Source organism: Pinus tabuliformis, chromosome 1_1 (genome assembly GCF_031772625.1).
Source record: "Pinus tabuliformis cultivar Carrire ecotype Pingquan chromosome 1_1, CPIR1, whole genome shotgun sequence".
In the NCBI taxonomy this organism is placed as follows: domain Eukaryota; kingdom Viridiplantae; phylum Streptophyta; class Pinopsida; order Pinales; family Pinaceae; genus Pinus; species Pinus tabuliformis.
In genome coordinates, this window is record NC_142297.1 from 631,566,455 (window position 1) to 631,587,139 (window position 20,685).

Here is a 20,685-nt window from a genome sequence, read left to right on the forward strand (position 1 = left end):
TTGATCTAGGGCAATCAATCAAATAGGATTAGGAATAAACATCTACATTGAAATCAATGCATTTCTTTAGTGAGTAACATTGTATCTCCCCCTCTCTTTCTCCCACATCTCTCCCTCTCTTCTTCCCCCTCTCTCCATACTACTATATATATATGTCATTCCATATCTAATTTGTCTCTCTATCTCACCCCACCAAACACATTCCCTCTCTCTCTCTCTCTCTCTCTCTCTCTCTCTCTTTCTTGATATCTATCTATCTTTCTTTCGTGCGATAATAATTGTCCAGGGTTTTCTATCCTCTCCCCAGTGAAGGTCTAGACACTCTAGTTACAGAGACTCTAGTGACAGAGATAACATTCACATCGCCCACCATTTTGATGAGGAAAATTTGCAATTAAGATGAGCAAAAATGGGGAAGCGAAATGGCATGTCACATCCAATTATTTCCATTTGTACCTACCTTGCAACTTGAAAGCCAATATGCTTTATTTTCTTCTCTTTAATGTATCCTATACTCTTGAGCTTTATATGGAATTTTGTGAAATGATCACAGCGTATTCACAGGGTAATAGCCGCTTGCAAACCCATGTGAAAACTTTACATCCAATGTGCATTTAATAATTGGATCAAGCATTGGGTCACAAAGCTGCTCACAAACCAGTGTGAAAACTTGATATCCCATGTGCATTTAATAATTGGATCACATCATTGGGTCACATAATTGCGTCATGTGCAAAGTTGATATCCCATGTGCATTTAATAATTGATATCCCTCTTGTATACATGTATTGGGTACCTTTCCATTGATATCGTTTATCATAATACACATGTTTGGATCACTTCATATAATCTGTACATGTATTGTGTACCTATTTCATTTACTGTGGTTCATAACATGATTTATGATTGTCTAATGAAATATTTTATATGATCAACTAGGATGATGATACTACATCTATGCATTTGTATCTTGGATGTACTAACATATTATAGTTTGATGTCTTGGTGGAGAATGGGGAAATATACTCAAGTGAATGCCTCTACTCACAATTAGGATTTCTTTCTTATCCTAATTCCTACAAAGATTCAGAAAAAGAAAATGACTTTAAAATGAGCTCAAAAGTTATATTGGGTAAAAGGATAGAAGGAAAAGTCATAATTCACTTTCTCCCTATTTTAGGAACTTGTAAGCCCATCATGAGTTGCAAATTGACCATTTCATGATTAATGTCAAGACAAACATGTAATACTGATATCAAGCATAAAACGAGTAGCCTTCCCATGAGGATTGATGTACTTGTGTATTAGGATGATGAGTTGGACATAATCTATGATTGTCTCAACCAATCCTATGGGGATTAAGGCAATATGAGTGTGCATGATAGATAATAACTCTCATTATTCTTAGTTCCTTGCACCTTTTACTTCAATCAAAACTATAGGGAACAACTATTTTGTAATTGCAATTTCTAGATAAAGGTGCTAGTAATATTATTTCAATGCAAAATGCAAGTTTCCACTACCATGTGGTTTTTATCACTAATAAAAAATGTTCTTAAGATATATCCTACTCTTCAAGGATACTACTACCACTTGCTTCTTATCATAATTACATAGTAGTGGTGTACTGTAAATTTCAAATAAAAAAAGAGTACAAATACTATGACATACTTAGCTTTACTACCTCCTCATGATGTAGGAAAACTCTTAGCTCCCTTATTCACATAAACCTAGATGTATAGACATAGTTCTTCACAAGCAATGATCCTCATAACACAAATGAAACAATCATACATAACTCCATAGATAATTACCTCATGAGTAAGTTTGGAATTGATATTAAATTGGTCTTACTACCTCATTAAACTTGAGCCATGATTAAGGGGAAACACCTATGAAGGTGGTTTCAATTTTTGTATGGAACATCAACACTTGGTGTAATTGCACCCTTGTTTATTGAAGTCTAGTTTGTAGACTTGTTGAAGAGTAGTTAAGGAGATTATTTTGTATTATGCTTTAAGGATATTTATGTATGCCTCTTTATGGAAGCCAAAGAGTGACTAGCTCTACATTGAGCTTCTTCAATTTGCATGATCAATTATTTTACATTGAATATTTTATTGTATAGTTTTTATTAGTGTATTAGTTGACTCATATATGTACGCAATTAATGATTCTAAATTTGGCCTACATGTGATATATATTGTTTTTCTCTCTTCCGGTTAATGTGATTTTTCTAGCTATTTAATATTTGAGATTGTTATTATTACTAGAAAAAATACTATAAATAACACATTGGTCATATATTAGAAATTGGGGTGAAATCTTATGCCTATAAAAAAATAATACATTATTCTTAAATTTTTCTTATTGATTATGTAAATACATCTCAACCATGAGAAAGATCAAATCTATTGAGACATAAAATTGTTTCCCTTTTTATCCAATTTTTTTTTATACCTTAAAAAATTTAATCCTTATTAATAAATAAATTAATTAAAATTAAAATAACTTTAAATTATGTCACACTCATTAAAATACCATATTTCTATTTAAAGTTAAAATCCTTCCACTGCTAAAAGAAAAAATCAAATTATTCATATATATAATTTTTTTTTATTTTTCTATATATTTAAAATGGTTTTTAAAGGATTCACTTATTTTATATATTGTTTTTATGGACTATCTCCTAAATGCATTAATCATTGAAACACAATTATAACGATAACAAATATTTTTTTTTCTAATTTTAGCTTTTCGCCTTTTACATAACAAAACATATTTTTTATAAAATTTTATCGTTAACATTATGAATGACACATATCTATAATCAATGTTTTTCTTATCATAAGCATTATGAACACGTCTTAATATTCGATTAGGCTTGTTTTACATCGCAGGACGAACAAATATCTTATCTTTTATGTGTATTGCATCTCAGGTATGTGTTCTCACTATTAAAAAATGAATTGTTGGGGTTGAGAATATGGCTTTACTTAAAGCACTTGGTCTTAAATCTTTATACGTGAAAGGAAATATATATTTTTTTAAAAATATCTTTATTGGATTCCTTTCATGAGTATGATAGGATGAGCCCATGTTATAAAAAAATATATGGGCTGAGAAACAATGATTATTTTCCTTTTTGAAATAATTGTTTTATGAGATTTTATTGGTAAATATTCGAAGATTGTGTTAATAGTTTATGGTTGTAAGTTATGTTAATTTTTTGGATTGATTAATTTGTTTAGATGTCGAAGGTATTGGTTATTTTTAACTAATTTTATTTGTTTTTGATTATATATTAATATTTTTATAAAGTTATTGAATTTGTATTAAGAAGAAAAATTGTGAATATTAGTTTTATAAGCTTAACTTTGGCGTGGTTAGATAATAGACGATCGTAATTGTAAAATTAACAAATATTTTCTATATAGGCCCATAGTTTTGGAAGGATGTTTATGGTGGTATGAGAATGACTACCACTATTAATCCAACACATACACTCTATTTTTATGGTGGTATGAGAATGACTACCACTATTAATCCAACACATACACTCTATTTAAGGTAGGTATATGCAAGTGTGAATACAAAAGTGGTTAATATTTAACTTTTATCCCTCACGTACCTATCGAATTTATGTTTAGAAAGTGAGAAAGATGAATATTACAATATCTATACACTATCAAAACAAAAAGATTATTAAATTAAAAATAGAGTAATGTTATTTGAATTGATCTTGGAACTAGCTAGAAATGGTGTTTTCATGGAAAATTTTGACATTCCTTCTTTCTTTTCATGGAGAATATTTCCATGACTTGTTCTCCGAAATTCTTTCATCAATGAAAAAGTATGTAAATAAATTAAATTTTTATAACGATGAATGTAGTATATTTAAAACTTAATCAAAAATTTTAGTAAACAGGATTTTAACTAATTTTAATTTTATCAATTTATTAAAAAATTGATTTTTCTAATTAATTTATTTGTTTATAATTATATATTTAAAGTTTAAAAATATATTTATATATTTACAATAAATAAATCATTATTTTTAAAATATAATTATATATTTAAAGTTTAAAGATATTTTAAAAATATATATATTTAAAATAAATAAATCATCTATTAAATAAAATTTTAAGAATTTTAGATCTTAAAAAAAATCAGTTTTACATTGCTTGATATTTACTATATACTATTCTATTTACATTATATTTACTATATACTATTCTATTTACATTATGTGTAACGTTACTAAACCGGATTTTTATTGAAAAAAAAATATTCCTTTTTAAAAACCTTACTATAAACCTCTCTTGTTAATTTAAATTGTGAACACATTCTAGTATGTGAAAAGGTAAAGTGGTTTTCCCGCATTATGGTTGGAGGGGTGAGCGATAATGTTTTTTTGTTTTATTTTTATGAGCGTAAAACTCTAAGCAGATGTCAATGGATAACAATTTAAATTACTCCGTAGAAAATATTGTCGACCGCACATGAAGGTATGATTCCTTTCATATTTTCAGTGATATGGTTGGAATAAATTTCTGTATATAATCCCACTTTCGTTCATGACAGGTTCAGGGTATTGTCACAGATTCTCTCCCCCGTGAAGCTCTAGAAACTCCAATGTCACAGATGGCGCTAACGCCTTCCATCATCTCGATGAGGCCAAATTGGCAATTTCGATGGGCACACTAGAGATTTTAAGTCACATCCCATCATTTCCATCTGTACCAACCTTGCAGCTTCCAGCCTAATGGGAGTTGTCTATAATGCGACTTTTTGAGATTCCGGTGACGGAATCCGGCAGAAGAAATTGAGCTGAAATCATGATTTGTTGCAGTTAAAATGGTTTTTTAACTGCATATTCGAATTCAGCACCCTGAAAAACCCCTGGGACGCTTTCATTATGCAGAAACTAGTTATCAAACTTCGATTTCAATAAATTACTGCCGGATTTTCACCGGAAAAAATCGCCGGAAAGACTTTCAAAAAGTCGCGTTAAAGACTACGTCAGCCTAATGTGCTCTATTTTCTTCCTTTAATGTACCGTATCCTCTGGAGCTTTATTCGGAATTTTGTGAAATGATCGTAGATTCGCAGGATAATAGCCACTCGCAAAGCCATGTGCAAAGAGATAATAATGTGGTCCCGTCATTAGGTTACATAATTGCTTCATGTGCGTTGAAATGCGCAACCAAGTTTCTCGTTTCCGTTCACGTGAATTTTCGAATCTTTCAGTCATGAAGTATTTCATTCTAGAGCATCGGATTTGCGCTGTTTTTTCAGAAATTATTGCCGTGAAGCTTTTTCCTTGTGGCTTACACGAGCAAGTCTCAATGTAATGGAAACAGAGATATTGATTGGTCTCTGTGAAATTTCTATGAATTGAAATTTTCTATCGATTGTTCGTGCGGGTTCAAGCTACGTTTATTGCATATGGCCGTTGTAGCAAAGGTAAGGGCATTCACCGTCTGATTTCTTTATCTTCAACATTGTGCGTTATTGGTTAGTGTTAGAATAACTATTTCCATGGAGTCCTACAAGGGACCGAAACGATTGCTCGAGTTAAAAAAAGAGTCACGAGATTCCGCTCCACAGGAGGCCTCTCAAAATGAAACAGATCGAGTACAAGGAAAACGCCAACGCACGGCAATAGAAAGTACTGGAGACGATTTTGAGGAATTCGTTGCTTTGTTGGATAGAATTCAGCATATAAAAAACAGCAATATGAAAACCAGGATAGAAAAAAATATCAAAAGCAAATCGCCCAATACCCCGTCGTTCGAATGGGAAGACTTTTGTCCATCTGCCGCTGAGGATTCCATAGCTGCACAAAAGGATATATGTAGTCTTTCTGTGGATAAAGATACGAATAGCCCTGAGAAAAATGGAAAGCACCCTCCCGAAACGGGTTCTTCATCGGATCCCTTTGGTAAGTGCCCTCCTGAAAGCTTTGATCTCAACTTAGAGCCATCATGACAACATATATACTCTTTACGGTTGTGGGTTAGGAATTTTAAATCGAACTGTGCAAGTACCATAGTTGTGTACGCTGAAACGCATATTTATTTATTTATAAATCTGGACTGGCAATAACCATGAGCTACTCTTTGAATGGTATCCTGGTGTGATTTATACTCGGTGATTAAACCGACTAGCGTGCATGACTCTGCCCAACATATGTTGTCCCATGTTTATTTTGTAATAGGGTTGTATAATTTTAATTTAACCATAAAGAAATAATTAGCAGATGAAATATTTTGATTAAGAGTTAAGAGAGAGGCTTTCGAAAGTAGTTATATATATTTATTTTCTTAATGAATGAAATATTATAAAACCAAATTAATTAAATAGTTATATATATTTATTTTCTTAATGAATGAAATATTATAAAACCAAATTAATTATATATATATATATATATTTATTGAAAAAATCAAAAAAAAATTGTAAGTGTAAAATTCAAGGAAAGGTTTGTACTTAAAGAGTTCATCTTCTTTTTTGTTTGATAGATTTTGGGTTAAGAGCATCTAATGTCATTTTGGTTATCAAAAATAATTGTTGAATATTTAATTATTTTGATCATTAAATATGTTTATCTCGCATTTTAATTTTAAATTTGCTCACTTACCTCTTGGCATTTTAATTTTAAATTTGCTCACTTACCTTAGTGTGTTGAGATGGTAGAGACTCTTAATAACTTGAATGTTGAAAAGTGATAAAATAAAAATTTTGAATGCAAAGTGACAATGTAACAATTTTTAAAGATTGAAAATGTTGTCTCGGTTTGTTGAGATGGTAGAGACTCTTAATAACTTGGATGTTGAAAAGTGATAAAATAAAAATTCTGAATGCAATGTGACAATGTAACAATGTTTAAAGATTGAAAATGTTAATAATAAGAATGTAGTCAATTACAAATGGTCAAAATGATAAAATAAAATTTTTGAATGCAAAGTGACAATGTAACAATGTTGAAAGATTGAATTACAAATATTCTTCATTGTTATTTGGCAAACTATTCTCTTCTACTATTCTTATTGTCACATGTAATAAATGTAACTTTCTCCAATGCCAATCATTATGACTTATGAGCATTAAACCACACATTCCAATGATAGTGGTTTTTTATTACCTCGTATGAATGCACAGTTATTAACAATGTTGAATGATGGAAAATGAGAATAATAAGAATGTTGCTAATTACAAAAAGTTTAAAGTTTCAAGAAGAAATTATTTTAGGTAAGTGAACATTTCATTTAAGATGGAAAATCAAATATTTTATTTATGGTTGAATTACTAACCCATGTTCAATGATAGTTGTTTTCAATGTTCAATGATGTAGAATGAGAATAATAAGAATATAGTTAATTATAAATAGTTTACGATTTCAAGAAGGAAGCATTTTAGGTAAGTTAACATTTCATTTAAGATAAATATTCAAGTATTTTATTTATGGTTGAATTATAGTAAGGTAAAAATCAAAATATGTCGTAAATATATTTTTTTTATCTAGTTACATCAAATAAGAAATCAACATTTAGTCCAATCAATCAAATAGGATTAAAAATCAACATCCACATGAAAGTCAATGCATCTAGTACAAGCAATACAATAGGATTACAAATCAATATTCACAATGAAATCAATGCATCCAGTCCAAGTAATCAAATAAGAATGGAATCGACATCTAGATTGAAATTAATGCATCTAGTGCAAACAATCAAATAGGTTTAGAAATAAACATCCAGACTGAAATCAATGCATCCAGTGCAAGAAATCACATCATATTAAAACCCAACAACTATATTCAAATCAATGTATCCAATGCAATCAATCAAACAGGATTGGGAATAAACATATACATTGAAATCAACCCATTTTTCAGTGAATAACATTGTATCTCCCTCTCCCTTTCTCCCACATCTCTCTCTGTCTTACTCCCCCTCTCTCCTTATCATATATATCTATGTGTTTTTTCATATCTCATTTGTCTCTCTATCTCACCCCATCTAACACATACTCTCTCTCTCTCTTGATTTATATCTATCTCTCCATCTCTCTTACTTTGTCTCCCTCTTCTTCCCTCTCTCCCCCCTCCATCTATATATCTATCTCCCTCAGTCTCTCCTTCTTTGTCTCTCTATGTCACCTCCCAAACATACACATTCTCTCTCCATATTTATCTATATATCTCTCCGTTCCTCTTCCTCTCTCTCTCTATTAGCCTTTTTTATCTCGCTCCTCCCCTTCACTCTCTCTCTCTTCCATCCCACTCTTGTCTCTCCCTCATTCTCTCTACATCTCCCCCTTGTCACTCTCTCTCAATGTTCACCTTTCTCTCTCTATGTTTTTCTTCTTCCCCCTCTCTCTCCCACTCCAATTCCATATATCTCTCCTTCTCTCACTCAAGTCCTCTATCTATTCCTGCCTCTCTCTCCCTTCCTCTACCACTATCTTTCTCTCCTCCCCCATCTCTCTCTCCCCTTCATCAGTGTGTCTTCCTCTCTCTCTCTTCCCCTTCTCCTCTGTCTCTCTCCTCTCCTCTCCTCTCTGTCTCTCTTCTTTCTTCTCATCTTTGCCTCACTCTCTCTCCATCTCTCCTTTTTCACTTCCTCTCTTGACTCTTAGTAGCTTCCTCTCTTGACTCTTAGTAGATGATGGATAAAGATGGATCTAAATTGATTTACTTAATTTTTATGATTTTTTAAAATTTCGACAATATAAAATATATTATTAGATAAGTGTTTTGATGTTTATCAAACTATTTATTAAAAAATAAACTTTTCTAATTAACTTTACCAATTATTAAAAAAAAAATTCTCAAACTAACTAATTTGTTTCTTTTTGTTATAAGATATTTTTAAAATATAATTATATATTAAAAATAAATAACAAAAACTCATTTATTAAAAAAACACTAAATAACAATAATTTTAGATTTAAAACAAATAGTTTTACATCGGATAATATTTACAATGCACTTCAGTATTAACTTTATGAGTAACGTCATTACACCCGGATATTTTTTTAAGTTATTCCTTTTAAAAACACCTAATATAAACATGTTTGGTTAATTTAAATTGTGAACACATTCTACTATGTGAAAAAGTAAAGTGGTTTTCGGGCATTATGGTTGGAGAGGTGAGCAGGTTTCTTTTGCTAAGGGTAAAGCTCTAAACAGATGTCCAGGGATAACACTCGAAATTACTTCGTACAAAATATTGTCGGCAACACATGAGGGTATGATTCTTTCATAATTTCAGTGATATGCGCGGAATATATTTCTTGCCGCAAATTTCTCCGGCACCGCAAAATCTCGGCAAATTTTTCCGGGACGGCAAAAACTCGCATGAATATGGGTATTTTTTCTTCAAAAAATTTGACATCAGGAGTGAGTGACTTGTTTTTATTGTGGAATTGTTTTTTAATGGAAATCGATTTAATTTATCAAAAAATTTCTGAGACACCTAAAAACCTAAAATTTGATAACTGTTATCAGATTTCCCAATATTTCCATGAATTTTGGAGCAAATTTAAAACCTTCTTAAAATACCTGAAATTTCTTTATTTAATGCCACTTTCTTTCATGGGGTAATAATTGTTCAGGGTTTTGTATCCTCTCCCCAGTGAAGGTCTAGACACTCTATCGACAGACATAACGCTCACGCCGCCCGCCATTTTGATGTGGCAGTTGGCAATTTGGATGAGCAGAAATGGGGAAGCGAAATGGCGGGTCACATCCCATTATTTGCAGCTTCAAAGCCAATATGCTCTATTTTCTTCCCTTTAATGTACCGTATCCTCTGGAGCTTTATTTGGAATTTTATGAAATGATCGCAGCCTATTCGCAGGATAATAGCCGCTAGCAAACCCGTGTGCAAACTTGACATCCCATGTGCATTTAATAATTGCATCACATTATTGGGTCACAAAGCTGCTCGCAAACCAGTGTGCAAACTTGATATCCCATGTGCGTTTAATAATTGGTTCACATCACTGGGTCACATAATTGCGTCATGTGCGCAGACAAGCTTCCATTTTTAGTCCCTCGTAGTTTTCGAATATGTCCATGGTAAACTATTTCTTTTCGGAGCGTCGATTTGCCCCCGTCTCATAAAGTATTTCTGCGAACCTTTTTCCTGGTGGCGATTCTTTATATAATGGAAACGGAGATATCGATTTTTCTCAATGAAATTTCTATGAATTGCGTACGTTCGTGCCGGTTTCACCTAGGTTTATTGCATATGGCCGCCGTAGCAAAGGTAAGGGCATTCACCATCTGATTTCTTTTATATTCAACAGATATCAGTGACAACTTAGTGCGTTATTGATTAGTGTTTGAATAGGTATTTCCATGGACTCCTACAAGGGACCGAAACGATTGTTCGAGTTTAAAAAAGAGTCACAAGCTTCCGCTCCACAGGAGGTGTAAGGTCCCCGAGATGAGCCGGGCGTTGTGCGACGAGCGGGTGAGTTGACACGGGCGTGGGCGCGGTGCGACGAGCGGGCAAGTTGAAACGGCGGGCGCGCGGACAGGCACGCCGGTGGGCGTACACGACGGGCGCGCGGGCGGGCGCACATGGCGGGCGCGGGGGCGTGGTGCCAGGCAAACGCACACGACGATGTGACGTTTTTGCGAGCCACTTGCGACGAAACCCTGAACGACAGTTTACGACACTTGGAGAAATACAAAGAATGAAGAGCGATGGAAGGGAGGTTTATATCCTACGAGCGTGGAGATGATTTGGAGGTTGGCCGACATACTCCAAGGCGTTCAAAGGGTGTGATAAAACATAGTTGTGTGGTCGGCCCAAAGGCCACCACACCCCCTTGCCACACATATATATTGGAGCGGTTAAAGCTCATTTGCAACAACGAACTTCACCAACAATCTTTGCATATAGGTGCAGAACTACAAGTGCGCAGAGAGGACAAGTAGGAGCGCATATCTCATGCGCTAAACTTGGGTCTAAGTCGTACGGTTGTGAGTAGCATTTGGAAAGTCGAAGTTTGGGCAAGGAGTGCCGTGGGTGAATTAGAGTGCGGATTTGTGCCGGACTTGGCGAGGGTGTCTTGGTGGCTCGGGTGAGCACCTGCCCATCGTGCAAGGTGTGCACGCGGTTATAAAGGCAGAGTTGCCTTTGATTGTAAAATTGGTTAAGTATGAGACTTGGTCTTGCCAAGACATACTTGTGTATTGTAAACTGATATTCTTAATATATTATCGGGTAGGCTCATTGTTCAAGGAGTTGCCCCTCCCTTTATATTGTGCAATTGTTGTTCTCTTTTATAATTACTGATGATAATGAATGAGTATGGGTGTTAATTGGTATAAAGGATAAACATAATATTGCTTGGTTGCGAAACACAAACTAAGTAAGGAAAAAGTGAAATAGGCGTAGTCCATGAACATTAGTATTGGTGAAAAGAAAGTGTTCGGTGATGCCACACCTCGCTATAAGCGGTTGGAAGACTACCACAGATGTAGGGGCATGACAGGTGGTATCAGAGCTAGTGCCGGGGAGCTGGTGCTGGTGTTGAAGCATTGAAGCTGATACACACTTGCACTTCGTGACAGGTGGTATCAGAGCTTCGGTTTGAAGCCGTTGAGCAGGGTTGCTCGTGACAGTGGAAAGGGTACTTGCAGGTGAAGGAAGCCGTTTCACACAAGTGGAACAAGGGTTGGTTCAGGTTGCAGGTGACTTGGTGAAGCTGTTGGATGGTCGAAACTAGATTGCAGAAGAAGAAGAAGTTGTTAGAGATGGCGGCTGAATCTCAGGCTGGGTCTAGTCATGGACAAGATGCTACTATAGCACTTATGGAAAAGATGTTGTTAAGGATGGAGGTTATGGAAACTTCCTGGGATAAGAAGATGGACTTGTTCACTAAGGAGCAAGAGGCCAACTCGAAGATGAAGGAAGAGTTTGATGAACTCCAGACATAGCATGAGTACATTGATCTTATGTGTACACAACTTGAAATAAGGGTCAAGGAGGTTGAAGAAGCAAGGGATCAGGGTCTTGCAGAGATCGTGAACTTGAAGAAAACTCTTGATGAAGCCAAGGATAAGATCGCGATGTTGAAGAAGGTCGTAAGGCATAACTCAAGTGGAGGAGTGCCTCATGTGAAAGTCAAGGAACCGGGATCTTATGATGGCACAAGGAATGCAAAGACTCTTGGCAACTTTCTATAGGACATGGAGCAGTACTTGGAACGGTTGTGTCTATCTGATGATGAGACAAAGGTCAAGGTAGCTGCTCAGTTCTTAACCAAGGATGCTAAGATGTGGTGGCGAAGGAGGTTGGATCAGATTGCCAATGGCAGTGCTAATGACATTACTTCGTGGGATGATATGAAGAAGGCTTTGCAGACCCATTTCAGTTCTCAGGATGAAACATGGGAAGCAAGGACAAAGATTAAGTACATAAAGCAGACCGAGAGCCTACAAGCATATCAGTGAGAGTTTGCAAGTGCAGCTCTGGAACTTTCTGACATGGCAGAGGGACAAGGTGTTCAACTTCATTATTGGGTTGAGGCCTTGGGCACACAATGAAGTGAAGAGGCAGAAGATTAGGACACTTGAGGAAGCTTTTGCTGCTGTTGACAGGTTGGTGGAGCATTATGATGAGAATTCTGATGAGAAGAAGGAGTCTGATAAACCGAAAAGAGAAGAAGAAGGATGAAGCTTCGAAATCGGATGATATTTCGAAGACGAAGAAAACCTTGAAGTGTTGGATATGTGCAGGACCACACATGGTGAAGAATTGTCCTTCTAGACCAAAGGTGGCTGCCATTGCACAATCTGATGCGAAGAATGAAGATGCCTCTGTGGGGATGATGCAGATACTTGGTGCTTCTGCTACTACGGAGGTGGCCTCTAAGAGGGATCTTGAGAGGAATAGATTGGAGTATGTTCGAATGAAGGTTGGAGGTGTTGATGTACTCACTATGGTGGATAATGGGGCTTCTCACAACTTCATGGGTGAAGATACTGCGAGAAGAATTGGGCTGAAATTTGTATCGGCAAAGGCACAAATGAAGACAATGAATTCTCCTCCTATTGAAATTCTTGGTATAGCTGAGAAGGTGGACACTACACTTGGTGAATGGACAGGGAAGCTTGACAGGGAAGGTTTACTTCTTCCACATTTGAAGAAGCTCTATATTTACGATGGAAGGGAAGATGTACACATTGGTGTGCCAACCATTGGTGTGACAAGGTCTGATTGTAAATTGGGAGTGATGCAAATGGAGGATGAGAATAGAATGGGAGACATGAGTAAGTGGTTGTCTACTATTGAGGCAAAGCTTACTGAGTAGTCATTGGTCATCAGATCACATTTAGATAGCATCTTGGACTTATCAAGGAGGCTAGAGTTGGTTGAGGATGATGATGATGATGAGGAAGGATATGTTAGGCCGAATGTCCAGAAGGAAGACCGGGTTGCTTATCTACAAAGGATGGAGATTGAGGATCCTGATAGGTGGATCGAATTGATTAGTGAGGGAGAGCCTTCAGGCTCTACTCCCTCTACATCTTCTTAGATGGATGAGAAGATGGGGCTCATTGTTAGCTGCTCATGGCAGTGAGTCCCTAAACATGTTGAGCAGGTATGATTGATGGTGCAGGGATGGTTTGGCATCAAGCATCATGACATGTTGCAGATGAGATGGATGGAGTTTCCATGGACCTGAGCATGGATTACACTTATGGAGATAGATTCTTGATGAGTCAAGAATGTGGCAGGATGTTTTGAGGAACAACTGATGATGACATGAGGATGTTCACTCTCATGGTTTGAGCATGACAGTTGGATTAGCTACCCAACTAGTTCAGACATGGGGTCGCGAAGTGTGCAGAGATATGTTAGCATTGTGTTGGAGTATCATGACAGAGGTTCACATGGGGACACATGATGAGGTCGACACGAGATGTTGCAGTGGAGATTGTGATAGAGGGGCCAATGATCATGGATCGAGACGATATCTGATGGAGGACATACCGTTGAGGTGTATACCTTGGTATGGTGAGATTGGTGGCAGTTGGTCACTAAGTTGGAGACATGATGGAGATGGAGTTCTACATATGTTGCAGGGATGTTTGCCTTATGTGGAGGAGTTGACATCATGGATAGTGATGATCTTGGTGGATGGCTACTGAGATGGTATGTTGTCGAGGATGACAACGATTTCAGGTGGAGGAGGATGTAAGGTCCCCGAGTTGAGCCGGGCACGGTGCGACGAGGGCGCGAGTTGACATGGGCGCGGGCACGGCGAAAGGGTGTGGGTGCGGTGCGACGAGCGGGCAAGTTGACATGGCGGGCGTGTGTGTGGATGCACGGGCAGGCGCGCGAGCGGGCGCGCGGGTGAGCGCACATGGCTGGCACGCTGGCTGGCGCTCGGGCGGGCAGACGCACACGACGATGCGATGTTTCTGCGAGCCACTTGCGACGAAAGCTTGAACGACAGTTTACGACACTTGGAGAAATACAAAGAATGAAGAGCGATGGAAGGGAGGTTTATATCCTACAAGCGTGGAGATGATTTCGAGGTTGGCCGACATACTCCAAGGCATTCAAAGGGTGTGATAAAACATAGTTTTGTTGTCGTCCCAAAGGCCACCACACCCCCTTGCCACAGATATATATTGGAGTGGTTAAAGCTCATTTGTAACAACGAACTTCACCAACAATCTTCGCATATAGGTGCAGAACTATAAGTACGCAGAGAGGACAAGTAGGAGCGCATATCTCATGCGCTAAACTTGGCTCTAAGTTGTACGGTTATGAGTAGCATTTGGAAAGTCGAAGTTTGGGCAAGGAGTGTTGTGGGTGAATTAGAGTGTGGATTTGTGACGGACTTGGCGAGGGTGTCTTGGTGGCTCGGGGGAGCACCCACTCATCGTGCAAGGTGTGCACACGGTTGTAAAGGCAGGGTTGCCTTTGATTGTAAAATTGGTTAAGTATGAGACTTGGTCTTGCCAAGACATACTTGTGTATTGTAAACTGATATTCTTAATATATTATCAGGCAGACTCATTGTTCAGGGAGTTGCCCCTCCCTTTATACTATGCAATTGTTGTTCTCTTTTATAATTACTGATGATAATGAATGAATATGGGTGTTCATTAGTATAAAGGATAAACATAATATTGCTTGGTTGCAAAACACAAACTAAGTAAGGAAAAAGTGAAATAGGCGTAGTCCATGAACATTAGTATTGGTGAAAAGAAAGTGTTCGGTGGTGCCACACCTCGCTATAAGCGGTTGGAAGACTACCGCAGGTGTAGGGGCGTAACAGGAGGCCTCTCAATGTGAAAGAGATCGGGGAGAAGGAAAACACGAGCGCACGGCAATAGAAAGTAATGGAGACGATTTCGAGGAATTTTTTGCATAAACTTCAGTATATGAAAAGAAAGCCGCATATGAGAACACGGATAGAAAAAGATATCAAAAGAAAATCACCCTATACACCCTATTTCGAATGGGAAGTCTTTTCTGCATTAGCAGCCGAGGATTCCATAGCTACACAAAGGGAAAATTGTAGTCTTTCCGCGGATAAAAATCCAAATAGCTCTGAGAAAAATGGAAAACAAAGTCCAAAAATGGTCTCTTGATCGGATCCCTATGGTAAGTGCCCTACTGAAAGTTTTGATCTGAACATACAGTCGCCTTCCAGACAACATATGTACTCTGTACGGTTGTAGTTTGGGAATTTTAAGTCGAACTGTGTGCAAGTAACATAGTTTTGTACGCTGAAACATATACTTCTTTATGTAAAAATCTGCGCTGGCATTAACCATGAGCAACTGTTTACTCGCATGCATATGTACTGTGTCCAACATCTTGTGTGCAACATATTTTGTAATAGGGTTGTATGATTTTAATTTAACCACCAATAAAGAGTTAATTGGTGGCATATTTTTATTAATAGTTAATGTGGAGGGTTTGAAAAAGAAGTTATGTGTTTTTCTAAAATGTTATTTAATTAATTAAATTCTTCTATATAAACTAACTAGTTGAATGGTAAAATGTGAGTTATTGTTTTCGGAGAATACTGTATTTACAAATTATTTTATTGTAATAATGTCTATTTAATAGTTAAAAATTTTCATGTTAAAGTAAAAATGAATATTAAAATTAAAATAATAATTTGATATGTTTTTTCTAAATGTATATATGTTTAACTCATATACTAATATAACCATACAAAATAAATATTAGTGTAATCATATAAATTAAGTTGCAACTAAACATTAATAAATATTAAAATACTTATGTCACCATGCATTTCACATTGACAATATCAAACAAATTCATAATGATTAACTAAATATAATTTTAAGAAAAAGAATTGGTAGAAACCACATAAGAAACAATAAACAATACCAATAACTCCTATTCATATGACACATTTTGATATGACATTTTTATTAACTAACCCAACCATATAAATTAAATGACCATGATAAGAATGTAACTTACCCAATACATCTCACATTATCCAGATTTAAAAAATCATAAAATTAACTGAATAATAACTTTATTTAAAATTATTGTTATCATTAATTATAAAAAAAATCAATATATGAGTTAAAAGACATATACATTTAAAAAAAATGTAACAATATTCTTAACTATGAAGATTCACCTACTCTGTACCATGTAAATTTTTAACTTAATAATAGCTTTTGTTTCAATATCATGGGCCAATACCATGACTTATCAATGGCACTATCAATATGACATGTGTTGATATGGAAATTTCTTTAATTCATTAATTTGATATAATAAATTGAAAGATGATATCTAACTTGGACATAAATGTTAATCCTTAATTTGTGAATACAACTATGAATATTGCAACATATTTCATGGAGGTTAAATATGTACAATCCATCTAATAAATATTGACAAACAAACTAAAATTGTGGATGACCTACTCTCAAATAAACAAGTGTATCAACTTAATTAATCAATTCAACTAAAAAGGAAGAAAATGACATAACCCATTTTAATATGGATGTCAATTTTTTATCTATGATTTATCTAAGAATATTATAGAATATTTTTGTGGAAGTTAAATCACTATCATCTACCTAATAATTATTGATAATTACATAAAACTGTGCAATCTTCATTTCAAAATAAACTCACCTATTGAAGTAACTAATTATTGTTGATGAGAGCTTCTGGAGTCCTTTGTGAATTGATTGAAGGAGCCCAACCTTTATGTGAACACTTCACCCATCTTCATGAGCAGGAAACAAACTAATAAAAGGAAGAGTTCATGACCATAATATATAGACAATGGGGAAATTAGTCGTTAGAGAGAAACATTATAATATATAGACAATGGGGAAATTATTCGTTAGAGATAAACATTATATAAATAATTATTCTCATTTATTGATTAAAATTAAAATTAAATTCTATTATAATTCAAAGATTAAGATATTTGGAAATAGAAATAAAATAGATAAAAGGAATTAAAATAAAAAATAATAGTAAAATTAAAATATTTTTATTCAAAAATTGGGGATAAGCATGAGAGTTATTCTGGTAATTATATCAAAGGCATAGGTGACAAATTATAAGATTAAGGTTAAATTATAGCGATAAATAAATTGAATTGAAATGAAATAGGGAAATGATTGGAGATAGTCAAAGGTGAGAGGGTCCATAATCGAAAGGAAAAAATATAATTTCTAATGTTCAAGAATCCAGAAAAGAGGGGCAGGAAAAACATAGTTATACAAGTATTATTATTCTATATCAAAGATATTTAATGTTAAGATTAGTGTAATAAAGTTATTGAGATGAAACATTATACACATAAATCAACTAGGAATGATAAGGGGTTACAACATATAAAAGGATGAAAAATGTGGAAAGAAAATTATAAAATACACTAGATTTATTAGTTATATCAAAGGTCGAAGGGAATTTTGATAATCCAAAAAAATTAATATTATAAATAGGACTAGAACTAATTAAGGAGAAATAATAAAATGAAGAGGTGAAAGGGGAAGAAAGGTAGAGGGGGTTAGTGTCAGAATTTGAATTAGAGGGAAAGACTTTAGATGAAAGGAGATGGATGGTTGGATTTCAAGATTGGCTTAATTGGTAACCATCATCTTGGATAAAATTATTAGGATGCTTTTCAATTTCAAGGGCCTCTCTAATGACCCAACTGGAATGATAAGGGGTTGAGGCTAAGATTTTGGTCTTGTCAAAACAAATGAGATGCTTGGTAGAATGGGAATACTTAGTAATGGAATGTTTTACAATGCGGTTGTGGAAGGTGTCAACCATGTGTTCTTTCAACTGAGATTTGAAGGATCTTCTGGTTCGACCTATGTAAGACATTCCACAATATCAGGGAATCTTATACACTCCAAGAATTGACATAGGGTAATTTTTATCCTTAGCTGATCGAAAGAGCCGACTGAGGGTTTTCTAGGGCTTGAAGAAGGTTTTGATGTTCTTTTTAGAGAGAACCTTAGATAAATGATCAGTAACCCCTTGTATGTACGGAAGGGTTACTTTGGCCAAGGGTGGGGGCTAGGCCAATTTGTAGGATGGGGTTGTAATCCAAAGAGGAAAGCTTTGTTAATCTAAGTAGAGGAGTAACAATTCGATTTAAGAGATTTGGAGAGATGAGCTCTTTCTTTGGAAAAGGATTGGGCAAAAGATATTCGAATGCTTTAGGTGACAAGGGTCTTAAGGACAATTGATTTTTGAGCGGGATGGTGGAGGGAATTAGCATGAAAGTACCTATTAGTATGAATCTTCTTTCGAAAGACTTGGTGAGAAAGGGAACGATCTGGAAGGCATGAGACTAGGACATCTAGAAATGGAAGAAAGTGGTTGTCCTTAAGCTTGATAATGAATTGGATTTGGGGGGTGATGTTATTAAGATGGAAAAGAAGGTCATGGAGTGAAGGTATACAATCAGACCAAATGAAAAAGGTGTCATCAACAAAATGCTTCCAACATTAGGGTTTAAATTGTAAGGTGTCAAGGGTCACGACATCAAAGAGTTCCATAAAAATATTAGTGATGATAGGTGAAAGGGAAGAGCCCATGGTTGTGCCCTTAGTTTTTTCATAAAAAACCCCATCAAAGGTGAAAATGGTAATGGTAAGGCAAATTTTGATCAGGTTGAGAGTCTCGGGATCAACAAGCTTGGAAATGAGGTCGATGGCTTCAGGTACTAGAATTTTTGTGAATACGAAAAAACATCAAAGCTGGCCATGATGTCATTTTCATCAAGCGTAAGGTTTTGGATTTGCTGGATGAAATCATAGTCTTTAATGAAGGGGGAAGAATGTCTGAAACAGAGACGAAGCTTTTTGGCAAGGAACTTGGGAAGGGCATGGTTGGGGCCTCCAATAGCGTTGACAATAGGTCTAATGGGGATATTTGGCTTGTGAATTTTAGGTTGACCATAATTTCTAGGATTGATGGGGTTAAGGGGAATAAGAAGCTTTTGGGTGGTAGGGTTGAGGAATGAGGCTTTAATGGATTTGGTGACCCGATTCGTAACAGATTGGAGGGGATTCTTAGATTAAGGTTTGTAAGAAGAGGAGGGAAGGAGATCAAGCATCTTGCGATGGTAGTATGAGGAATTCATAACAACTGACACATTTCCTTTATCAACTTTAAGAATGAGAATGTTAAGGTTGGAATTGAGCTGATGAAGGGCTAAAACTTCCTCCATGTAAAGGTTAGGCTTAGGGAGCTTAGAGTTTCATAGAATGAGACTACATTCTTGTCAAAAGAAAATTGATACATGGGAGGGAAGGGAGTGGGAGATGGATTCAATGGAGAAAATAATGTCCTCAAAGGGGGTGGAACGGGGAACAAGGGAAAAGTTGAAACATTTCTCATGAAATCTTAATGAAGGGGCTTCAAGCTCAACTAAGGAGAGGTTAACCACTTTGGAATCATTAAAGGAAGGAGGGGGTTGATAGGAATTGAGGGGGGAAATAGAAGGGGAAGAATTGTGAAGGGAATCAAGATTAATAGGATTCTCAACAAAAAGAGGATTATAAGAAAATGAGGAATCAAAAGGGAGAGGAGGGGAATTAGAAGTAGAATGATTAGATTTAGAAAAATAATTTATAAGATTTGAATTAAAAGTTATATTAGAAGAATCATTAAAATTAGAGTTGATTGGGAGTGGATTAGAATAAGAATACGACTTTGAATTAGAATTCGAGATGGGATGGAAATAAGGAGGAGGGAGGAAATTTAAGTTAAGAGAATATGAATTATTATTAACAATATGAATATTTTCATTATAATTTTGGGAGGAAAAATTAATAACCCTATCGTTGGGTAAAGACTAAGGAAAAGGAGACGAGTTAATTGAATCAGAATTATTGCAGTGAAAATAATGCAGATGTCACGCCATGTTAGAATACAGAGAGTCACAAGGGAAGGGAAAGTTGTTAGAGGAGATGGCCGCATCAATGAACAGATTTAGAGAAGAATGGGACTCGACATCAGGAGCAAAGAGTTTATGTTGAGACAGAGATTCAATCCTAGAGCATCTGACGGCAGGAGACTTCACTGACTTTAGTGCTGAGGAACCCAGAGGCAGGAGAGGAGGGTGACTCAACCTTGTTGGAGATTGTGTCTTAGGCTTGGGTGATAACAGCGAAGG

At 35.7% G+C, this 20,685-nt stretch overlaps 1 protein-coding gene across 2 annotated transcripts; it reads left to right on the plus strand.

Annotated features, from left to right (window-relative positions):
* The first annotated feature begins 5,185 nt into the window (after positions 1 to 5,185).
* On the plus strand, positions 5,186 to 6,220 carry LOC149214902 (uncharacterized). Of its 2 annotated transcripts, none has more exons than XM_089390992.1 (2): positions 5,186 to 5,466; positions 5,611 to 6,220. In XM_089390992.1, the coding sequence occupies exons 1-2, from the start codon at positions 5,449 to 5,451 to the stop codon at positions 5,989 to 5,991; spliced, it is 399 nt and encodes a 132-aa protein (XP_089247118.1). In that variant the 5' UTR covers positions 5,186 to 5,448; the 3' UTR covers positions 5,992 to 6,220. The 2 variants fall into 2 exon arrangements, with proteins under 2 accessions (XP_089247118.1, XP_089247117.1); XM_089390991.1 differs by having other exon boundaries at positions 5,188 to 5,466; positions 5,557 to 6,218.
* The last annotated feature ends 14,465 nt before the right edge of the window (positions 6,221 to 20,685 follow it).